General features: G+C 36.3%; 2 protein-coding genes across 12 annotated transcripts in view; both read right to left on the bottom strand.

The window, feature by feature from the left end:
* Positions 1-273: 273 nt before the first annotated feature.
* LOC114524615 (rho GTPase-activating protein 6-like) lies at positions 274-15,773 on the bottom strand. Of its 3 annotated transcripts, none has more exons than XM_028545757.1 (12): positions 15,471-15,773; positions 8,736-8,820; positions 6,975-7,131; positions 6,742-6,837; positions 5,772-6,284; positions 5,348-5,403; positions 4,771-4,921; positions 4,416-4,567; positions 2,865-2,930; positions 2,184-2,300; positions 1,794-1,894; positions 274-1,723 (listed from the first exon to the last, which is right to left on the bottom strand). In XM_028545757.1, exons 2-12 carry the CDS (start codon positions 8,811-8,813, stop codon positions 1,057-1,059), a joined length of 2,154 nt encoding a protein of 717 aa, XP_028401558.1. In that variant the 5' UTR covers positions 8,814-8,820; positions 15,471-15,773; the 3' UTR covers positions 274-1,056. The 3 variants fall into 3 exon arrangements, with proteins under 3 accessions (XP_028401558.1, XP_028401567.1, XP_028401575.1); XM_028545766.1 differs by lacking the exon at positions 15,471-15,773 and adding an exon at positions 10,374-11,342; XM_028545774.1 differs by lacking the exon at positions 15,471-15,773 and adding an exon at positions 10,068-10,361.
* Positions 15,774-16,233: 460 nt separating this feature from the next.
* The window catches only part of LOC114524552 (rho GTPase-activating protein 7-like), a 41,154-nt gene continuing 34,564 nt past the window's right edge, over positions 16,234-22,823 (bottom strand). For 4 of the 9 annotated variants that reach the window (XM_028545684.1, XM_028545669.1, XM_028545693.1 and 1 more), the window contains exons 19-22: positions 22,431-22,603; positions 22,115-22,240; positions 19,529-19,705; positions 16,234-17,368 (exon numbers count right to left, since the gene is read on the bottom strand). In XM_028545684.1, the coding sequence (XP_028401485.1) occupies positions 17,254-17,368; positions 19,529-19,705; positions 22,115-22,240; positions 22,431-22,603 (591 nt within the window). In that variant the 3' untranslated portion in view covers positions 16,234-17,253. The remainder of the gene's footprint in view (positions 17,369-19,528; positions 19,706-22,114; positions 22,241-22,430; positions 22,604-22,823) is intronic. The other 5 variants (XM_028545727.1, XM_028545717.1, XM_028545735.1 and 2 more) reach the window with 2 other exon arrangements.

Below are 22,823 nucleotides of genomic sequence, written 5' to 3'. Positions count from 1 at the left end.
ATATTATATATACTTATATAGTACACTTAAATACTTGCTCTAATAGTAATAGTGATGAATAAAATTTACATTAAATTTGTCAGTCGTTGACGCTGTCTTTGGTTTTCACTTTTCGACCGTATCATACAACTCGCACTGACTAAACCTCTGGAGCAATGTGAAAAAGTGAGAAAACGATATAAAAAACGCCAGTTGTTTTAAGAACAATCTACCGATTTTAGGACCAAGGGATTTCAGGTGCATTTTTCCAATATTTCCGATCTGATTCTCCTAACAACTTATCAAAATAGAACTGAGCAATCAAATTGAGATACTCTTCCGTTGTTGTATTTAATTTGTTTATTGCCAAAACAATCCGCTAGTTAAATTATTTACATCAGTATTACTGTAATCATGCAGTAGATTGCTCGAACAGTTCCCGCATTACTGTGGTCTTAAAAAGTCGTCATTTGGCCAAATGGACTTCCACATTAATTGGTAATTCCCGAATTTTATTTGACAATTCTTGTGAAATGATTCATATGATTTATGACAACTCAACAGACGGGTCACCCAGGAAAAACAGCTCAAGTCGAGTTGGACAACAAGTGCCTGGTTTAGTGGGACTTCTTCGTTGTCATTTAGTGAACGAGATCGAATTCATGGAGTCCCTCGTCAACTGATTCTCTCTTGGAGTTGCGTGGTTGTTTTCAGATCTCAATGTCGTAAAGACAGCTATGAATTTCAGATTTCGCATTTGGCATCATTGTTCTCCATTCTTACAGTGCAAATAAAAACATTTCATCACTTTGTACACATATAAACACTATCATATATTCGTATCACACATTTGAAGAAAACAAGAAGCGTTCTTAATGCCGATTTGGTTTAGATGAGTGCATCCATATTATTCCGTATCAGTGCATTAACTTCAATATGCCAGCGAACATTCAAGCATGAGCCAAGCAAAAATTGCTTGTTTGACTTTGATCCGCCTTTCGTCTTTTATGTTCAGATATTATTAACTGGTGGCAAAGTCTTTTCATGATGTGCATTTTTACAAATTATAATCTTTATTCACACGAGTGTTTCTTGGTCGAGAAAATCAGCATCGTAGTTAAAGTTTTTACTTAGTGCTTCCCATTCTAGCCATTGCTTTCTCAAATCAACATCATCAAAGTCCTCACTCGTTATATCTGACTCTCCCCTGCTTTCCCCTATTGACGATGTATCATCGGTGGAAAGAGAGTTACCGTTCTGTGTAGCAGAATACTGCATTGTACAATCACGATAGGTTACTTCTGTAGGTGAATAACTGATGCTACTATTTGGGGAGTTGCCTGTCGACGTGGACCGAGCGCTAAGATTTGGAGATGGTGGAAAATAACTAAACGATATTGAAGTGTTCATCTTTGGTGTTGCTGGTTGATTGTTTGCGTAAGATCTTTGCTTTATCATGTTACGATCTTCGCGACCGACCGTGCACTTGCATGGACTCAACCCAAATGTTTTTACAAATTGTGCGTCAACCGAAGCACACCTGGGGTGCATCCGTGCGTCTGCTTGGACGTTGTCACTTGAGTTGAAGTTTCTGTTACCTACAGGCACGCTGTGTGCACGTTGCGTGCCTTTCTTTAAATCATAGGTGTTTGTAACACGTTGTTGCAAACGAGCGTTGATTTCCTTGTCATCAATTTCGCTGATTATATCACTGCTTCCCTTAATTATGTTCTCGATATCTTGCCTAAAAGGCAGAAAATGAGTACGATTAAAAATTAAGAGCATCCACTTCGACCTATAATGGTTTATCTTACCCAAATTGACTTTTAACTTTTCGTCGAAGAATAAAATCAACGGTCTCTGGTTCAGTTTGGAGCAGAAAACGCATGACTTGATCATGCATCTCTGGTGACACCTGCCAGAAATAGGTAGTGGACAAAGGTATAAAATAATAAATATATCATAGATCGAAATGCAACATCGAGAGGACATGGTTTGGGTACAACTGCTGTATAAATGTTGTTATTTGGTCCAAACTAACAGTATTCAAGAAGGTTTGGTCGACGTCACATTAATCCCCCCAAAAAAATTTCATAAAAATTCAACTTTAAACAATGGCGTATCGTAGCGCTAATCAACAGGAATACTATATCTAAATATATGTTATATATGCATGATATATTGAAAAAGCAAAATATAGCTACCGTAGACAGTTTTTCGTGATATGTAATCAAGTCTTCAGTGACGTCAATGACTTCATCATGTTCCTCTGCTCGGTGCATATTCTCCACAAAAAAATTTGGAGAATGTGAACTCTTCACCTTCAAAAAAAATGCATAGAAGTTCGAAATTTGAAAATAAGTGTGAATGTTTCTTTAGTATCTTATGCAGATATTGCCGCAGTTAATATAATAGTGGCATGGGCGTACGGGCGTAACTTCGTTTGGGGGGGGGGGCAAAAAAAAATCGCCCGAATTTTTTAATTATACAATGTGCCCGAATTATAACTTTGAACAATAAACTTGGCAAAGCGGTCGATGTGCTTTTAAGAAGTAGTGATAAAAATGGCGAAATAGCCTGAATACAAATATGTGATACACATTACAAAATTTGTTTTATAAATCTTAGCTATGCAACTCTTTTTTAGTTTGCCTATCCCGAAATTTTCGGTGGGGGGCAAGTGCCCCCTGCCCCCTGTCTCGTACGCCTATGAATAGTGGCAGTTGAGCAGTTGCGAAAATGTTTGATTCACCGTAATGTACATTTCTACACAGTATGTATGACACAACCTTTTTCTGCGACGAGATGATCATTAACTTAGGCAGGCTGTTTGAAAGGTTTAATTATTATACAGGCCTTTGCTGAAAACGTTATTGCAACGTTACCTTATGGAGGATATTTGGCCCCATAAGCGTAGCCAGATTTCTACAATTCATCTTATTGCCCGGGACCTAAATAAAGTTGGTAAAATAATCAATAATCTTTGAGGACACTTCATCTTATCATATTGGAACGGGACATTCTTTTAATTTTCCTATTAAAATCAATAAATCTCTTTGAATCATAAACCGTAATCACGGAGACAAAGTAACTCGAAGTAACCGAGGTCGGTGATAGACACACGGTGTCAGAATAACAGGTATTAATATGAGTACGCTAAGTACTTTAAAAAAATAACCCTCAGTAGATTGAAAGCATTTTTACTACGTCTAGACTATCTTGCACGCAGCCTTCAGAATAAAGGAGCTGGCTGTAGAAGAGAAGTTAGCTAACTCTTGTTATTGTCATGCATCGGCCGATCATACAGGATTATATATTTTGATGTTATCTACGATTCAGCTACCCTAAATGAATAGTTGAAGCCAACAACTGGCGCCAGGTATGAAGATGCGTGGTCAAGACATAGCAAAATTTTGAATTTGCGAAGTTTCCATTGTTTTATATTTATTGCTGATTACATAATAGTACAGGAGTACTGCTCAGCAGGTGTTTTGAATGCACAAACATCATTTGAAAAATTTGGAAAATGAACGGAATGATCGATTAGCAACTTTGATGTTAAAGGATAAACAGAATATAATTCCTAAGCTATTAGTAAACCAATAGCTATTTGTACCTATGTATAGGCTGTTTAAAAAAAACGTAACCTTAATAATTCCCAAAGACCTACAATGTCTTGAATTGTTATTGAAAAGGAGAGAATATTTAAGTGGTTGCGTTTTTTTATACACCCTGTACAACTGACTAAAATTTTAGTAATTAAAATTAGTATGTAAATTGACTAAAATTTAAGTAATCAACAACCTCGTCCCTAGGGCTCTTCTCGACAAGACACGCAATTTACATATTATACTGCACATGCTTTTCAGCTTCTAAATGATATTTCGCCGTTTTAATCTCATAAGCGCCGAATGATGTAGCTTTTTTGTAGTTTGCCATCGAAATGAGAAGTGAGAACCGTGACCGTATATTTGTATGAAGGTATGTACATTTCTCTACACTCATGACACTCAAGACGTTATGTATAAACCACCGTCTAGACTTAACCCAAAAAGCAGGATAGTCAGCACTCAGTAACATACTCAGCAGCGTGAATTACACGTGTTATACTCAAATATAATCTTTGTTTCATGTTCAGCGATCGCGCCAAATTCCAAACGAACTTTATGATTACCGGATCTAGCGTGCAATTTATCTGATTATCTCATCATTTGATACATTGAGTGGCTCGACTGTTGAGCCATTATTTCAAAACAATAATCGGCTAATAAACTTTTGCCTGTAATCTCTGACCACAAGTTCACCAACAGCTTTAACCTTGATTGTTCCTGATTGGCGTGCACGCGCTCTTGAAAAACTAATCTCCAAGCTGCCTAACTAACCTACATGGACATTGTAAATATATAGAGTTGAATCTAAATTATCTAATGACTCACAATTTGTTCATTTTTATCCGTTGTATCCTCGGCATAATTTGCGACTTTACTAAGAAAGCACAGTAGATATTGTAGTGTGTCGCGATTGGAGTCAGGCAGTAGATACCATAAATATTTCAAAGCATTCAACTGTGTCTCTGGATCTTTAAATCCTAAAAATATATTACCAATTCAAGCAAAGAAAACTTGGTAGCACTACTACTAGGAAAGTGCGTACGGGAAAATGAGAAGTTGTGGGACATTTGGGGAGAAAGGAAGAGGTATATGCACAACAACTACCGTGTCGTAAAAACAAATCGTCGATGTTAAAATTATTTATTCTTTAAGAAGTTGCTTTGAGATACTTGATGCTTACTTTGTGTAGAAAGAAAAGCTGTATACAACTCTCTAGTCATCAAGGGTTCAGGCAAACAACGAAGAAACTCTTTAAATAACGCTGCTACGTCATGTGCATTATCTTCTTCTGAAAATGTTTTCCTTGAACCACTGTCGAACTCATCACGAAGCTAGAGAAAATCACCACATCAGTCAAATCTATTTTGACACAGTGCTAAACGGCTGCTGGCAAAGGCGCCTTGTCTCTGTCGTCTGAATAAGGGATTTAAGCTCTGGGCAGTAAGATAGCCATAAAAGGGAGGAAATGCCTCCCATTTTTTGGGCTTGATACTATTTGCCCTCATGGAAACAGCGAGGGTTTCTGTATTCGTGCTTTCTTCATATCTTCCCCCATTCTGTGATGCTAATATACTTTGCAATGTGGTTCCATACTTTATTTGATAGTTTTTTGTAGCCGGGTTTTTTCATATGAGAGCAAATCTTTTTGCCCGACCCATTTTACAAACTTTCAAACAAGCCTGGTACGTCGACTTCCACTTTCTGTGAGATCATGTAACACAACCCCTGAACCTGGTGGTGAATAGAACTACAGATACCTGCTTCAATCTTTTCTTTGATCCAGCTACTCGAAATATGCCCAGGGCGTGTAAGCCTGCATAAATTTAAATACAAGATTATAATGATATACATAGTGATATGCAATAATATAAAACAGTTAATCAGAAATGCAAGCTCAGGAGTAGATAACGTAATTGCTGTATGAGTTAACTGCAAATTTGAAGAATGTTAATTGCACCATCAAAACCATTATTACTTGTTACCAACTATTACCTATACTAGGAAAATATAGCTATCAGTACTGCATGTAGCGCATGTTACATCTTTCATAATAAATTTTTGTTCTAGCTAGCCTTCTTTGATTGTGCTGCCATACTCAAATGATACAAAAGGTACTAAAGGTACCTTTGTAGTTATTGCAGAATATGCACTTTCACGGTAACTGTGATAGCTGTCACCTACCGTACGTTTCAAGATACTTGATAAACTGAACGACAATGGATGGTACTTTAGGGGGAGATGGTATGGGTAGTTGTGGTTTCTCTATCAAACACGATGCTGATGCCGACGTTGAAGACAAAGTTAGAGCATCAATCAATTTAGAGTCCCCACCAGTACGTCTTTGTTCAGGATGCGAGTCTGATACGAGAACAGAATCACTATCGCTGTGCCTTTTTGGCTTGTTTAAATCCCCATCTATTGACGAACCAGATGATCGTAAAGCAGTCGTTGGCACAGGATTTTTCTGTAGCGTGCCATACGACATAGATTGTTTTATTTGCTGACGTTTAAATGCGGATGTTGATGGGGGTGTGTTCGACGATAATCGTCTCCTACGAGGTTTCTCTCCTGCTCCAGGAGACAGAGCTGTAGGCTCACTTTGCCTTCGTGCTGGTCGAGGAACAGATGTCGAACAGATGTCATTTTTGATCACCAAATCGAGTGGAGTAGCGAAGACAGTAGTTTTACTTTTTCCTAGGATTAGATATAATTACATAGAGAAAGAAACGTTCAGCATTGACGCAGAAACACGTTATATCTTATCAGTGAATTATCACCTCCTTCATCACTATCACCGAGTCGGTTAATATATAATATAGTGATGATAAACCAAGCACGAGGTCTATACCACAGATGAATCTCTACTGTGAAATATCAGACCGATGGCCGAGCGACGAAGGACTTCGGTGCGTGCGATCGAACAAACGAGATCAATAATCGGTTTATTATATGGCTGAACTGCATACGACATGCGGTATACTGGTCCAGATACGGAATATACGGACCACAGTCCGGGTATGGGTTTTACGGACCTCTCGTCAACCAATCACAATAGAGGATTTTCATAAGCCATATAAAAATATTTATTACTTCTTTCCTTTTACTGTCGGGCATGGTTTTTACAATAATAATTATAGAGTTCAAAATATACCTCCACTAGATCGCTGTGTTGACCCACTCTCTGCATTCGTCCGTTTGCGACCCTTCAAAGATTTTCTCAGTCTCTTTTTAAATTTACTTTCTTCCCCTAAAAAAAGTCACATTATTTAGACAATGATCGTTAGATAATGTAAGAAATAGTCACTCATTAGTTTTAAAATAACTGTAGAATCTTATATTGAACCGAATCTTTTTGCTACAATAAAGAAAAGAAGTTGTAAATACCTTTGTAAGCTGGGATAGTACAGTGTATACTCAATGTTTGAAGTTTCAGTAAGGCCAAACGCTGAAGTGCACGACGTTCCGAATTGCATAATGCTGCTATATTAGTCTCCGTCAGAATAACCGAGTGACCAGCCGCTGAACACCAACGAAAATCACCCTAAAAGACAGAATATAACATCATGAAAAAAAAGCAAAAAAGAAACGAAATCCTGGCAGATAAACATCTTTGTCAAATTTAACTCAATTGGGTAAAGAACAGAATCATACCGCAAAACAGCCATAAATAAAACCAAAATTTTAGAAAAAACAAGACAACAATCGTGGGAATTTCGTCTAGTTCAAGTTTTCTTTTATTCTTTTCTCTCTTTTGTTCTCCTACAAAATCACTCCGCAAAACTTCACTATAGATAGTAGAAATTGGGAACGAATGTTTGCTGCCCAATGTAGCTAGAGTACATTCACTTGATTATACCTCTAACGATATCAGGACTATAGTTTATTATCGTATGATGTCACAGAATTATTTATTCCTTTTGTTTCAACTTCTTCCTTCAATTAGTATTTAAATTGACTGCAATCATGACATTTTAGTCTACTTCGTCCATTATTTGTGTCTTATCTCTCAACAGTGGCGTGACCTGTGTCCGATGAGTAATTTATATAATAAATGAGATGGCCGGAATGTTTTGGCAGGCATCAGCTTTTAATATCACAGATTCCAAGCAGATCAAAAGATATCATTATGTGTCCACATGCAGGGTGCCGCATAAATGTCTAAAACAATTCGACCAAACTACTGTTAGATCGGCGGGCTAAACCTACTCGGGTCATAAATTCAAGCAAAGAAAATAAAATGAAAGTTAAGCAGAATAACTATTTGTAGAACTTCATGTTTAGTACGTGAGACTTCAGTTTGCCGTAACAGCAAAAAATACAATCTATTGTGTTTACGTACTGGGCAATGTTTAATGATCAACAAAGATTGTTACCCCACAAAGCGTGGGGTTCATGCACTAATCACCACCAACTGATTGAACTCGGCGATTAACTACTTCACATTAAATCAAAACTGAGAGCCTGGTTTCCATATGGCGGCGACAGTTAACAAATCGGTTGTTATTGATGATGGATCTGGTCGGCGGTATATGGAAACCAGGCTTGGGAACCAAACTTCTTCTTGCGTGGGAGCTGAATCTAAGAGTGAACTAGGGGGAAAGCGAACCTCAATCACCCTAAATTTATGTATAGTTATTGAATAATTTGAATGTTAATGTTCATAACTTCAGTTCACTTAAAAGCCTTTACAAAATGAATGGAAACGACATTTAGCAAACTGCTGTTCACAAAAGAAACATAAACCGTATCACATCAATATTGCCCTTCTAACTATCCACAGGAGAATGCAGTCATGCAGAGTATGCACACGTCACTTAAATATACCAAGAAAAATGTGGTGTAATTTGTGACCCAATCAATCATGTAAAACTCATGTAAAAGGTATGTAAAAGTTATGTTAAAGTATGTGAAAATGATGCGATGCAAAACATAATTACAGTGAAACTAAGAACTTGATCTGCACTTAACATTCCATCAAGGCTGAATGAGGAATATATTCTTTAATAATATAAGAAGAATATCGAAGTAAATACGTTGTTTAGTAGGAAACTGCTTTTAATATACTTTCGTCTTATTGGCACATCATTTAAGACATTATCTCGGTGCTTTGACATTTTCGCACATTTCGCACTAACGATACCTTACCTTTGGTGTCCATAGTGCTGTGCCAGTGCTCGACACGATCCTGCTACGATTTCTCCACGGTTTCACAAATTTATCCATGTCCAACCTGAAATGTAGTCAAGAAAATTTACACCACACCGCAAGATGATTAGATATATTAACGAGCCTATATCTTGATAACACAGAGGGAACATACTTGGAATTACTGATTGGCGCTTTGGTCGGAAATTACACTTTAGCAATTCTAACAATAGCCAATCTCTTTGGGAAGAGATCGAGACTTTAATCACTATAAATTCCACGAAATATGCAAAACTCTTACGATCACATCTAGTAGTGTTTACTATTTGCTCACATTTTTTGTACCCTTCTGTCTATAATGCCACTTGGTTCAAATTACTACGGCATATCTTCTTGGGCATATCGTCTGAAGCGTTATCCGAAAAATAAAGTGCTGACAAGTCGGTTAAGCCGTAATAAAACGGCTTAAATCGTACATGAATGGTTTTTCATCCACTACACATGGCATTTGTCGGCCTATATTATCAATTGCAGTTGTGCTCACCTAATCCTTTTCAAATGGTAACATAACTCAGAAGACCGTTTTAAGGCAAGGCATTTGGGCCAAACTGGGAAATTTGATTCTGGACTACAAAAAACTTCTGCTTTTAATACCAGGCAATTGAAATTTTGGCGCAAAAGTCATATTGCTTACCGTGACGTAACACTAGCAACGAGTGTCAAATTTCGACTCAAGGGTTCCTCGAGAATGGACCACTACATGACAATATGATTAACTAATTTTCAAACGAGATTTCATTTCGGCATTTGAAATCTTTATTTGAATGATAGGTATGATAGGTGTGCAACACAACCTCGTACCCAGGCCTTGCTCATACTAATAGCATGTTGTTCTCCTTATCAACCGTGAAAAATTAAAATTTCCGTTGAGTGCTATTTTGTGGTATTAGAGGAAATGAATCGAAAAACCTTGCAGTGAATTTCACGATACTTTGGTGAAGTTTGCATTGCTCTCATATTTCGTTACTATATTTTAGATTTAAATTGAAATTTAAAATGAATGTCTAATCATCGTGGTAATATCGTTGTATAACTTTGGAACAACAGAGACACAAGATTTTTATCGAGATCAAGGTATATAATGTAAAGCCTTCTGCGCTTTCCGACAGGCCAAGTATAGTAGAATAAATTACTATCATTTAGAGAAAGAAGTGTGTGTTTCCAAATCATGAGAATATCAAGCATTGAACCGATACGCCGGCAATAGCGAAAACTGTAATTATTATACGCAAACTAGAAGACAGGAAAGAGATATAACACACAATTACTCACTGAGATTCAAAATATCAAATCGAGGAATAGATTCATGGAGGCGATAAACATCTTTAAACAAACTGCATAGTCTTTAGGAGGCCACTTTCGTTGTTTTAGTAGACCACAAGAGTCCAAAGTGATTCATTTAGAGTTTCACTACAATATAGTGATATTACTTGCAAGGAAGTTTCTCGCTATTTGCACTTATTTCAAAAATTATTGCCTAGTATGTACTGATATACGGCAGCAGATGTTATGTTAGTAACTCAATAGCTAATTGTTTATCTGTCTTATCCACCATTGCAATATATGGAAACAGTTTACCTTTTGTCAAGTTCGAATCAGTTTACATGTCAAAAAGTGTGTGGTTGAACTTGGAAATATATTCACTTCCCATTTCACAAGTTGATCAGATTTTTCCCAACATCCCTTCCGCAGCATACACTGCTTTCCTTGTTTATGTTGAAATGCTACAGACTGTCAAATTTGACTTGATACCAAATTGCTCTTGATATATATAATTAGTTTGTACAAGATGGAGTTGCTTTCACTATTGTTTTCATTATTTAAACTACGGTTAGGGGTCAATATGATATTGACCGACAAGATAAAAACTGAGTACTTTACAGATATTATATTGCTGTTACTGCTGGAGTCCCTATACAATTTAACAGCAATGGATTGCGCATACGCGTTTGTATCCTTTTCTTTCCTGAAGAGAGGAGTATCCTGAGTTATTATAATATATCTTTATTCATACACCATATGAATTTGGATTACATGCATGATACGGATCTCTAAACATTCTGTACAAACATTACTACGATATATATAATATAGGATCTGCCAAAATTTAAGAAATGCGATTATGATAGAACATATACGACGTGTATTCATGAGTGGTATCCACATTTCTTTCAAGCTATTTGTATAAAACGTGTCATCGTATATTTATACAGCTTAAAGCGCAGTTGTATGCCTTTAACCTTTGCCCTAATGTTCACGGAGCGATTTACAGGTGCCAGAAGATCAATTAAGAAAGAATATTTTTAACACATTTCCACAAGTATAGCTATCTTGTTGTTTGAACAAGACGATATGGAATATCGTGAATAAAACGTGGTGTAGAGATCGCATAAGTTAAAGACTGCAATACAAATGACCTAGTGAACAGATGTCTCGAACCTAAAATATATCATTTTGGGGGGAAGCAAACTAGTTTGTCTGAAAATTCTGCGTTGACAGATAGGAAGTAGGATTAGATACAGCTTCTCACACTTTTGAGGAATATGAAAATCCGATGAGCTAAATTTCTGGAATTCTTAATTTGGTGATAATTTATGGCTGACTTTTAGATTGTTTTATCATCACACAATTGCTCGAGTCCGCCCGAAAATATCGGATGATGGGAACATTTCAGCAGTATGAGTGATATCTAGGCTATAAACACAGTTTGTCATTGATTATCTCCGATGGTTGTGACTTTATCAGGCACGTATCACTTATGAAAAAGTATCACAAATTGCAGTGAATAATTTCAGTTTGCGAATACCAAAGGCAAAAAAAACGTTTTGAAGAAACGATTTGGTTAACTTTTAAGATGGCAAGATGATGCAATCATGTAATAAAGTAGTACCTTTTTAGAACCTGCCTTTTCTGCAATGTCAGAGTGGTTATTGGGTTGCTATAGCTCTTATTTTTACTGGAAGTATAGCTACATATATATGTATTAGCTTTTTCCCACGATATACTACGGTATTTAATTAAAAGTAAGAGTCACATTACATATGTTGAGACTTCTGAGGGGTAGAAAAATCCGGTAAACATTGACCAATATCCTAAAAGATTCTTTATATAAGATATATGTTTGTATAGATATTAGCGGCACTGAAATTCAACTCTTTGATCACCTTCAGGGTATCAAACGAAAATTCTAGGTCTTGCATGTGACAGACATGTCAGAAATCGTGCAATATTTTTACAAACATTTTTACACAACGCGAACATGGATAGGTGAAACTGTGGTAGGTGATCACGAAGTCGAACGATATTGGCTCAGCGTGAAAACTGACGGCAAAAAACAAACAGTAATCGTTATGGGCCCAAAACGGACAGACGTATATATATATTTATATATATATATATATATATATATATATATATATATATATATATATATATATATATATATATATATATATATATATATATATATATATATATATATATATATATATATATATATATATAGCTATACATGTTCTGCCCAATAATTAGGGTATACGGAAAACCGGCTCAAAATTAGGGCACTTCAGTCGAGTGGAAATACTGTCATGGAATGGTTGTGAGGAAATATTGATCTCTCATTTAGCGATTCACTGTGAAATGTTCAGTTTACAATGATTTTGTGTAATATCAGATCTTGTCATCGACGATAATGAAGAATGATACTGATATCGTACGAAAATTAGCCAATTTAATTTCGCCCAATTGATACGAAATCGATTTTAAGTGCAAGATGATGAAAGAGCAAAATACAAATTAAAATATTCATTGTTTGCCAACGTGCTTGCAAACAGATAACAATCAGATCTATAAATTGATCGCTTCCATGATGGAATCATATAAATCAGAGTGACGGAATATGATTTGATAGAAACCGTCAGCTTGAATGACGAAAAAGTATTTCATTAGCTCGAAAGATAATATATCGTCTGAACCCCCCACAATGCCAAAGTTCCATTGTAATTTGGCCCACTTTCCTCGCGTGAGACCATGCATCAGTATAAAAGGGTAGAGTATCGGAATACTTAACACAAGAAAGAAAAATTGCACATACATGAAAAGAAAATATTCACGGAAATATTCTTTCAGTATTTCTAAAGCGAAATTTAACAATACGACATGCAAATTCACATCAGAATTGTAATAGTTAGGGCGACAAGAGTGAGTCCCAATATGAGACAAACTGATTTATCTTTAGGGAAAATTTTGTTCAAAATTCAAAATGCACTCTAGAAATTCAGACTCTAAACTTGAAAGCACGTAGGTGGTTCCGTATATATATAGTAGGGGGTACATCCTCAAGAAGTTAGTGGGGGGGTACATCCTCAAGAAGTGCATTTTCGTGTTTCCTGACGGGTCTTTAATTAAAATTATGTCTTTAAAACACTCAGAGCTAGTACAATTCAGGACGAGCAAAATTAATAAATTCATATACAGTTTCCTATAAAACAATGTGATAAAACAAATAAAAACGCTGAATTCCATCTTGTTTTCTGGTTCCACTGAACTCAAAACGATTAACTTTAACAAATTGAACTGTCCTGCACGCTTTCTCAAAACTGATAGAGCATAATTTAGCAATGATCGTTGGTTAACCTTCCGGGGCAGGTTAACCAAACTCGTTCAACTTAAATCAATTTAGAAAACAAGTCTGTAGATTCAATGAACAACTAAATTAAGAGTTTTAACCCTTATTTAGCTATAAAGCATGCTTTGCACAACCTGCTTCTGGAGATGTAATTGAAAGTAAGCTAATTAACGATCGGTTAGCAAACAACAACGCCCCTTTATGTCGGTTTGCAACTCTATAGACAGAGATTAATTCAGCCATTTTGTTCACTTGATCACTCAGTTATGTATGACTGTTGTAACCGAATATAGCAATCTTTTTAATCATGAACATCTTGGCATGGCTTCTATGACGGAGTGATATACTAACAACATATACCGTTAGTCATACGCAACCCAGTACAGGGATGGTCGCGAATATCAGCACGTTGTACAATGACTACAATCCTAGGATTGATATAGTGATGAGTGATCGCCTCTCGCTGTCAACCACACCAAATTGCGAACACTGCAGTATGAGTTTTTGACAATGACAAGTCAAGAACCAATCAAACCGGGTAAATACTTACTTTTCAAATTTTATAGGACCGTTGTAGCCTGTACAGTAGATATCAGTTCATAATGGCCACAGATAATTATTACTTTTAAATAATGCACATGATCTGTAACATTGAACAGCTGCAAGACTCGGACATCAAATATTGCATGATTTCATGCGGTGAATCACTCAAGAAGAATGAGAATGGTACAGCTCTGTTGAGCCGGCATTGCGTAATCGTGCTTGCTAACTGATAATGATAGCCTGATAATTGCTGGATAAAAAGACTTGATATACATTTGTAACATTGAAAGCATTGTTATATAAAATGACAAAGTAAAATACGCCTGATTGCGCACGGTTTGTGTTACTCGCTACAATTACCATGATTATACACCAACCGTTCCGGCAAATATGCAGACAACTACCGAAATTAAACAGATGCATGATAGTTACGAAATAAACGTGAAGTATTATTTTGCAGTAATCCGTATAAGTGTTTTTCATTTGAAAAAGAATAACATGTTTTCTTTATATAGTTGACTGTATAAAGTTTACATATTAATTAGCAGTGAAATGAAATTATGTTATTGTATGCACGGACGATGACAGGACGCTCTGCACTTCATCTCCCGCCATGTCAAACTATGCATCGCATTTTTACTATTACACAAGGGGAGACAAACGACAAAAAGAACATAGTCTCTTAGCTGTCTTTTCCTTTTGGAATTCATTAATTATGAGACAGTGTCATAATTTGCCGACATTTCAAAACAATGTAATTCGTATAAACACAAACTCGGTTTGAAATATATGGCATCGCAAGCATGCCGTGTCATTTTAGAAATTCAAAGTACGCATTTTTAAACGCTCACAGCGAGACAAAGTTCACTACAGTAAAGAGCTGAATATGATGGTGACAAGGTGCGAACAGAAATACAAAAAGCGTAGATACAATAATAACGTGTGACCGTCTTAAAAGACGCTTTTTGAGCAGGTCTGACCTTTCACCCGCGGTGTTCCCATATAAGCATTGCATATAAGGAAGTGCTCTTCGCGGGGACGAAGCCTGTCATAAAGGATATACCTTGCATTTGTGCTTTCTAATTTCGCACTCAGACCCCACATTTTTCAAGCTGGTAAGGCGCATGAGCTCTTAGTTTACAATTTCGGACGTACCGTGTGTGATAAACACGGTCTGGGCGGGATAACCAGCACGTCCAAGTCGACAGATGTTATACAGCACTTATTTTGGTTGTCGACAAGGAAAACACGATTATGTACCAAAACCGGTAACATGAATTCCCCCAAACACACCTTTAGGGTACCCCTGGAAAATCCTTTGCCCGCTATATAGGCAGCATAAGACGACACGCTTCGCGAAGGTCGCTGGGAAATCGGGCATTTAAAATGTAGTAAAAATGAACGGTGAAGAACAGCCTCATAAAATGTTGGTCTCGTGCATAGCTGTCGTGCTTCGAAGTTTTGTTCGCTCAACACTTCTGATTTGTAGTTTTTACTCAACATACCTTATTTCAAAGTTGCAACTTCACTGTAGCTATCCACGAGCAGGTCCCAACACAGTTTAATATCATTGCCACACTCAAGTTCTCCACTCTGCGAACTTCTAGTGAACACACCGGCCTAATTTGATATCTAACCGTAATCGTGTCAATTCGTTTTATAATTCGGTGCCCTGGCGTGACGGCCTTTGTTCGTACACCCCATCAATTGTGCCCCATTCTCATCGTCGTCCGAGCAGCTTTTAAAGCATACAAAATGCGGAATATTAGGTGATTCAAAGACGTAGATCTCAATTGAATGATATTGTCTTTAACACAGTCAACAGTGAAAATTTTTTGAATGTAGAACTTAGCGATGCATTGCAATAACGGAAATCCTGAGACAAGTGGAAGCTCGCCTAATTTCAAGCAAACAGGGATTAGCAGTAAATGCGATTTAAAAAAAATAGCACTCGTGAAAACATTATGATGGGGTTACGACCAGGTGGCTTTTTTTTAAATTTGAATCAGAATATGAATACAAAAAACAAACTATTAAGTGTAATCCTACATTAAGCATTGTTTTTCACTTCAGTTTAATTAAAACTGCTTTTAAGGGTTAAAAAATCCACTATCATCGTTTAGGTGAACGGAATCTAGATCGATTAAACAAAGCCAAAAGTAAAATATTATCGGGAAATTACAACAATTAGCAAAAACCCCCAGCTTTTACGGACGAGAATTGCCCTAATTTTTAATCGACTATCGCCGTGTAACCAAATATTTTGCCACTCAACCTGGGCTGTGACCAAAGCTTTAAAAATCTAAAGTCGAGATGGAAGCAAGGAGAATAGAAATCGATGTATATCTACTTTAATACCTAGGATAGTTAGTCTACAGGTTTTGCACAAGTTATTTGGGTGTGAAATGATAATTTGTTAGCCATTGGGAATATCAGTGAATAACTAATGCCGCAAAATCAGCGTGGAATATGAAATTATAGACAACTTTATAAAACTCTTGCTGAGAATCAGTTGGAGTTCGTTTTAAATTTAAATACAAATATATACAGTTGAATCATGGCATACAATTTATAGTCCTATGCGTATGTTTATGTGTTAAAACAACACTAAAATTGTACACTCCAATTATTTATTTCCTAAAATGTATGATTTTATTCCTTGCCATTTTCGTATTTAAAGTCAGTTACTTCAATATGAAATGAAGAAATTAGCAATTTAAAGACGACCAAGAGAAAACGCATATAATGTGCGAATGGTAATGTTGATTTGTCACGTCTTTAAATTTCTAAGATATTTAATCACTAATTTACTTCACTTGATTGTAAAGTTAGTAAGTCCTTGGCTTGATCATCGTAACCCCGCTCAGTCGCCGACTTGATGCTCGTTCAATGTCGGAAATCAATTAATTTCAGACACAAAGATGTTATACTCATCAGTCATCAAACGTCGGCTTCAATTGAAAACTAGGCTCTATACTTATGTGAAATTTATAAAACGTTCCCTTTTAAACAATGTCACTGAGATTTGTATTCATTCGCGCACCCATGCATGATACAAATATAATTTAAGCACTAATGTTTGGCAGGGGTATTTAATAGGGTCTTTTTATAGTCTTTTGTTTCCCACTTCGAAGAGGCTGCCTAAATAACATTGGATTACAATACAAATTCTCGATATGAGTTCAACACAAATTCCTCTCTTTTTAACTTTTGGCCTAAACGGAACACCGAATACCTCCGTAGGACATGTTCCCCCAACAATGGTTCATACTCTTTTTTTTTTCACTCCTAAACGTTTGTTTCCTGACCATCACCATCCCCTAAAAACGAGTTCTTTATTCTTTGAATGGAGTTCGCAAGAATTGGGGGCATGGCAGCATGATACCAGTCTGGAGTACGACCCCTACAACGAAATGGATGTGTTTAGCATGGATAAAATGAGTTCAGATTTCTGGAGACCATAACATCAGTTACTTGTCTATATTGTAGTTATGCAATAGAGGTGGATAAAATTGTGGACAGAAACCCTAATAAAATCCATTTACCAAAAGGACATTTGTCTCTCCTGCCCTTCTCTATGGAGGGGAAAGGTGGTCTCATTTCTACTTCTAGTTTTCTTAAAAAGCTATTATTCGCACAACGCATACTTCGTCAATCAAAATTGACAAAAACAAAGAGTAAAATGATATGTTGCCGCTTGATTAAAAAAATAAAGAAAAACATCAGTCGAGGGTTAAATCAAGATCAATATACTTATGTTCGAGACAACGCGGCTACGAAGTGTAGTGATCAATCCCTGCTACATTGAAATGTCACGACCTATATGCTGAATATTTTGACATTATGGATTGACTTGATAACAGAGTAGATTAATAGAATGAAAGTTGAAACCCGATTGTAAATTTACGTAATACCGATAGTCAAATAAAGAATAAATCCATTTGTTTAATTAACGGAGCTTTTTCTCCCTATATGTACATCCGTTATGTCCTCCAACCCGTTAGGTTGAATGCAGTTACCAATTGATATAATTATAGGTCTATATCCAAGCATGAAACAGTCACATACAAAGTATATCATTTATGCATACTTCTTTAGATATGTAATTCCAAAATAGCCAAAACCATGCAGATTCACATAAATTTGTTTTTGAAAGAAGGTGGAAGGTAAATCTGCAGTAAACGTGTTGCTCTTATAAACCTTTACCATCTTCATCCGATTAAGTTCTAACAGTGTTTCATTTGCCTGTGTTTCTTTACAAACTACCGCCGGTATTTTATATAGAGCATTGGTTAGGAGTCAGAATGATAAATATTAACATATAAACAACACTATCGTATTTTCTGCCTTTGATTCACTCCAATTATGGCACATTAAGACATGCATGCATGCAATAGCTTTCATGTAACACACGTCGTGTTCGACACGTCCAGTCCTTATTTTACAACTCAACAACAGCGCGTTTATAACTAAGCAATTTGCAAATAACATTTACCATGATCACCAAGTTAACTTAACTTAATTAATCTGTTCTATATAATGGCTTTTGGAAAGAGTAGTATAGAACAAAAATATAGGTCGTTAAAACAGCCTAAAATGATGGGTGGAGTCATTTTAGACAAACTAAAAATCAAGCCGGACTAGAAGTCGAGGAGTCATGACGCCAAGGCATACAATAATTACATTATTGCATAAACAGTTAAAACAAACTTGTGAAATTTTGTGGAGATATGCCTTTTAAAGGGGCGTTAGTACGCGTAATTACATTAGACGTTAAATGGAGCCCATTAGAAGACGGTCATTTTAAATTCAGTTTTCTAAATACCGAAATATGTTCACATTTGGAACCTTTGAGTCAAGGGCATGATCAACTCTAATAGCCGTAACTGAATATCACTCAGCAATCTTACAGTAAAGATAAATTAATCATTCTCAGATAAGTAGACGTCTGGAACATTTTAAACGTGACACAACAATGCTCTTTGAAAACAGTATATGGATTCAATATGGATCTCATTCAGACGGGAAGATTTTAACGAAGCAAATTATTCCGTGTACCCACTTTGGTGGGATTGAGCTTAACCGTCTATCCAATTCAATTCAAACGATTTTAAACGATTCTATCCTATTGACCTATTCAATTAAACGAACAAAATTTAGTTCATATATATACCAAGTCAGTCAGTTTCTTCCATCTGCTACGCACATGCCATCTGTTACGCATTCTATGCAAATGAACATGCAGCTGTACCCAGCGTAGTTCCAATATGTCGCAATCATCGGCGACGGGCCATTGTCGGCAATCACTGACAATGAAGTGCATTGTTATTTTGTCTTAAGCTGTCTTTTTCATTGGTCGCCGAAAATACAACATCGACTATCGACGACATATAAGAACTGGACTAAACACTTATCGCAAGCGAATAAACAAGAAATGAGATCATCTCTAGCTTTTTCGATAAATCGAACACCTCAGTTACGCTTGTGTAATCCTACTTATTAGAAAATGACGCAATCAAATGCAATTTGACCCAACATCAGAAATGTTTACTGAGAGTCTTACCTGAGGTCAACCCTGAAGACGTGAGTTAGGCGAGATCTTCCATGTTCTATGGGTTCAATCAGGTATCTTGACGCGAGTACAGTAGCACGGACACTTTCGGCCGTGTTTATTTCAGTATGAGCAATTGAGGTAGTCACTACAACACATTTTCCACTGTCAATATTTGATCGCCATGTTCTAAAAAAAGGGACAAACGTAAATTAGGCAATCGCGATAAGCAAAATAATAAATTTCGGTTTTACGAGCTGTTAAGGTTTGTAAAATGCTAGATTGTAGCTCTGTAGGGATATTTTAACCTTCCTTTCACAACATAATACAGAGATTGTTAAAAATTCTCAAAAATGGAATATGAGCTCGTTATCTTAAGAATTGTCGTGATGAACGAGACTATATTGCTACCGTTGTTTTGTATATTTTGACTTCTACCAGGTAATATTGCTGAATATCATTTATTGATTTATTGATAATTTTCAAAGTTAAATGTTTAGGTAGAACAATACATACACCATAGAAAATTGCTTGTAAAAAATAAAATAAAATTACAGTTTTCAACAGTTTAACTATTTTGTCATACGATCTAAGAATTGCCAGAAAAATAACTTTCTCGACATGAAAAAAGACGTTTGATCTTATTAAACACTAAATTGCTGAAAAATAACCAGGAGTCAGGTGATTATGCATGAGTTATAACTTGACGAAAGATAGAGAACGTTAAAAAGACAGGAAATATATAATATGCCCTGAGGAATGCATTACAACCAGCTGCAAAGATAATACATGTTTGTTTACCTCATTACTAATAAGATTGAGATATCGAGCAGACTTAACTGCAAAACAAAGCCAGTCTAGACCTCAACAGACAAGGTCGACCGGCGAAGAACACCATATTGTACACCTGGTTTACACATTTCATCCCAGTCTCTTTCAAGCGATTCTCAGATTTTTAATTTTTAACGAAATTTACGGTTTAAAAAATTATATCCGTCATAGCATTCTAGGAAGGCAAAGATCCATTTCTTGCCAGGCGCGCTAAATATTCTGGCAGAAAAGACAATTTCCTTCTATATAGTTTGCACTGGTTTGCACTTTGCATAACAGTAAAATCATTGCTAGCTTACTTTTTTTCAGATAACAAGGCTTAACCTTTAGGCCTTGACCTTCGGTCATATAACAAACCTTGGCATTGCTTGAAAATAACGATAATCTTGTTTGGACATGCGGAGATGGCTGGACTGCGGTGCACGTGTTGCAGCCATACCATTAGCCAAGTTTAGAGAAATCGGCATGCATGTGACATGACAAGATCCCTGTACTCTTATTAATGCATTGCAGTATATTATAAAGTAATGAAAGCCATGATCATAAATCACTTCCAATGCATGCCAGCGAACATTCCAAATTTTTGTGTAGTAGTTGAAAATATTAATGAACGACCGCACGCACGTCAGAGAGATTAGTACTGTATCATAAAAGTGTTGACAGGATCTCCGTTGGTGAACTCAAAGTTCTTTCCCACGAAGTCGTATGAGCTTAGCCCAGCTTAGATTTTAATTGAATAAAAGTCCGTTGCTTATTTTCCACTTTCCATATATTACGTAGTTTCGATCAACGACCATGCAATCGAAACTTTATTGTCAGTAATCAGTGCATGAAGAAGATTTTTTGAACAGAATGAAAACTCCCAGTCTGTCAGTATATGTGGAAATCGTGCTGGTGATGCGGGTTAAGTTGAAACATTTTATATGCTCTGCTCATGCAGAGGATGGATGTGAGGCTTGTCACACACATACTTTTTTCTAAACTTGCATGACTGAGGCCATTAGGGTATAGACTTTTCACATTTTCTCAATATGTCCAAACAAAATAATTGTTGTTGAAATTTTAAAAATAAGTATAATTTTATCCCGCTATTTTTGATCAATTTAATCAAATTCGTACATGAACCGGTGTGTGTGTGGGTTACAAGTTTTCTGTTCAATGTTAAAATTTGATTCATGTACATGACTGCATGTATATTTCTGTAATATTACTAAAACGTATTGTATTATTGTTATCTATGATAAACAATTTTTTATTGTAATGCAGGTACGAATGTGCTGGTGTTTCACTGTTCCTTTGCTACGCATTGTGCTCTCGTAAATCAATCATCACATTTCATGCGATAATCATCGAAAACTCGCAGAGTCGAAATCGTGAAAAGGGAAAACAAGATCACTGCCAAACCCGTCTGGGCTCTTCATTTGAAATTATTTTATACCCGTCCCCGCAGCGTGTTTTCAAAAACGGTCAAATTTACGAATTAAATTTGAGATCTTTGAAGACCGCGTGAATGGATGTTTCACTTTTGGACGTTATTAGCATCGATGTTTGGAATATTGCGTCTTGGAGTACTATTTGCATGCCATGTTCATGGTATCCGGAGCAGCGAAGTGCACAGCCACAGGTTAAATTTATATCCGGTAAAAAATTCGATCTCAAACTATAAGCATAAGTCACGGTGACTGACTATTAAACAAACAAACTTTATATTTCGACCAGTGCATGCATGTATTGTCCTTAAATTACAGTATCGAAGCGAAGTCTTACCTTAGAATGACATGATCTTGTGGTGGATGTAGTAAGGTGGTTCGGGTGACATATTTATAGACTTGTGTGTTTTCTGTCAGCTCTTGAATAACATTTTCCGATAAGAGTTCATTATCCCATTGTTTTCTATACGAAGACATAGTGATACGTTGTTTGCAAGTTATTTTAATTGTAAGTCACAGATCATGTAAATGAAGCAACTAAATTCTGCTTTGGTTGGGAAGCATATACTTAACAGCGTACATTGTTATTCATTCTTCTATACCTACATCGTTGTTCAAATGTTCAAAAAAACCATGTAATGTGTCGTTAATACCTTTCATGAGTTATTCTTCGCATAACAGCATCAGGTTCAGCGTCAATTTCTGTGGTCGCTTTCCACAGTCTCAGGGGATAACCATCTCGTACTTTCTTATACGATATTTCAATTGATGGAATTGCCTCAGGCCACGTATATGATAACCAACTCTTAAACTTTAGCCGTGATTCCTGACAAAAAATCATGCGATAATTTAACATATATATAGAAGTGACTTCTTTCTGCAATACTTTTCAGTGATAAATAAGCGAGAGTTGAGGTCTTCAGCGAATGCATTTTTTGCAATAGTTTGCGCACACGATACATGCAATACAGCCAGTATACACAAAGAGTAAAGGCAGGAAAATAAAACTGAGCATTTGCAGGACAGTATTCCAGTCAGGCTGTTGT

This window comes from Dendronephthya gigantea, unplaced genomic scaffold (genome assembly GCF_004324835.1).
Source record: "Dendronephthya gigantea isolate DGI-Jeju-01 unplaced genomic scaffold, DenGig_1.0 000001F, whole genome shotgun sequence".
Classification (NCBI taxonomy): Eukaryota; Metazoa; Cnidaria; class Anthozoa; order Malacalcyonacea; family Nephtheidae; genus Dendronephthya; species Dendronephthya gigantea.
This window is presented reverse-complemented; position numbering and strand designations above follow the sequence as displayed.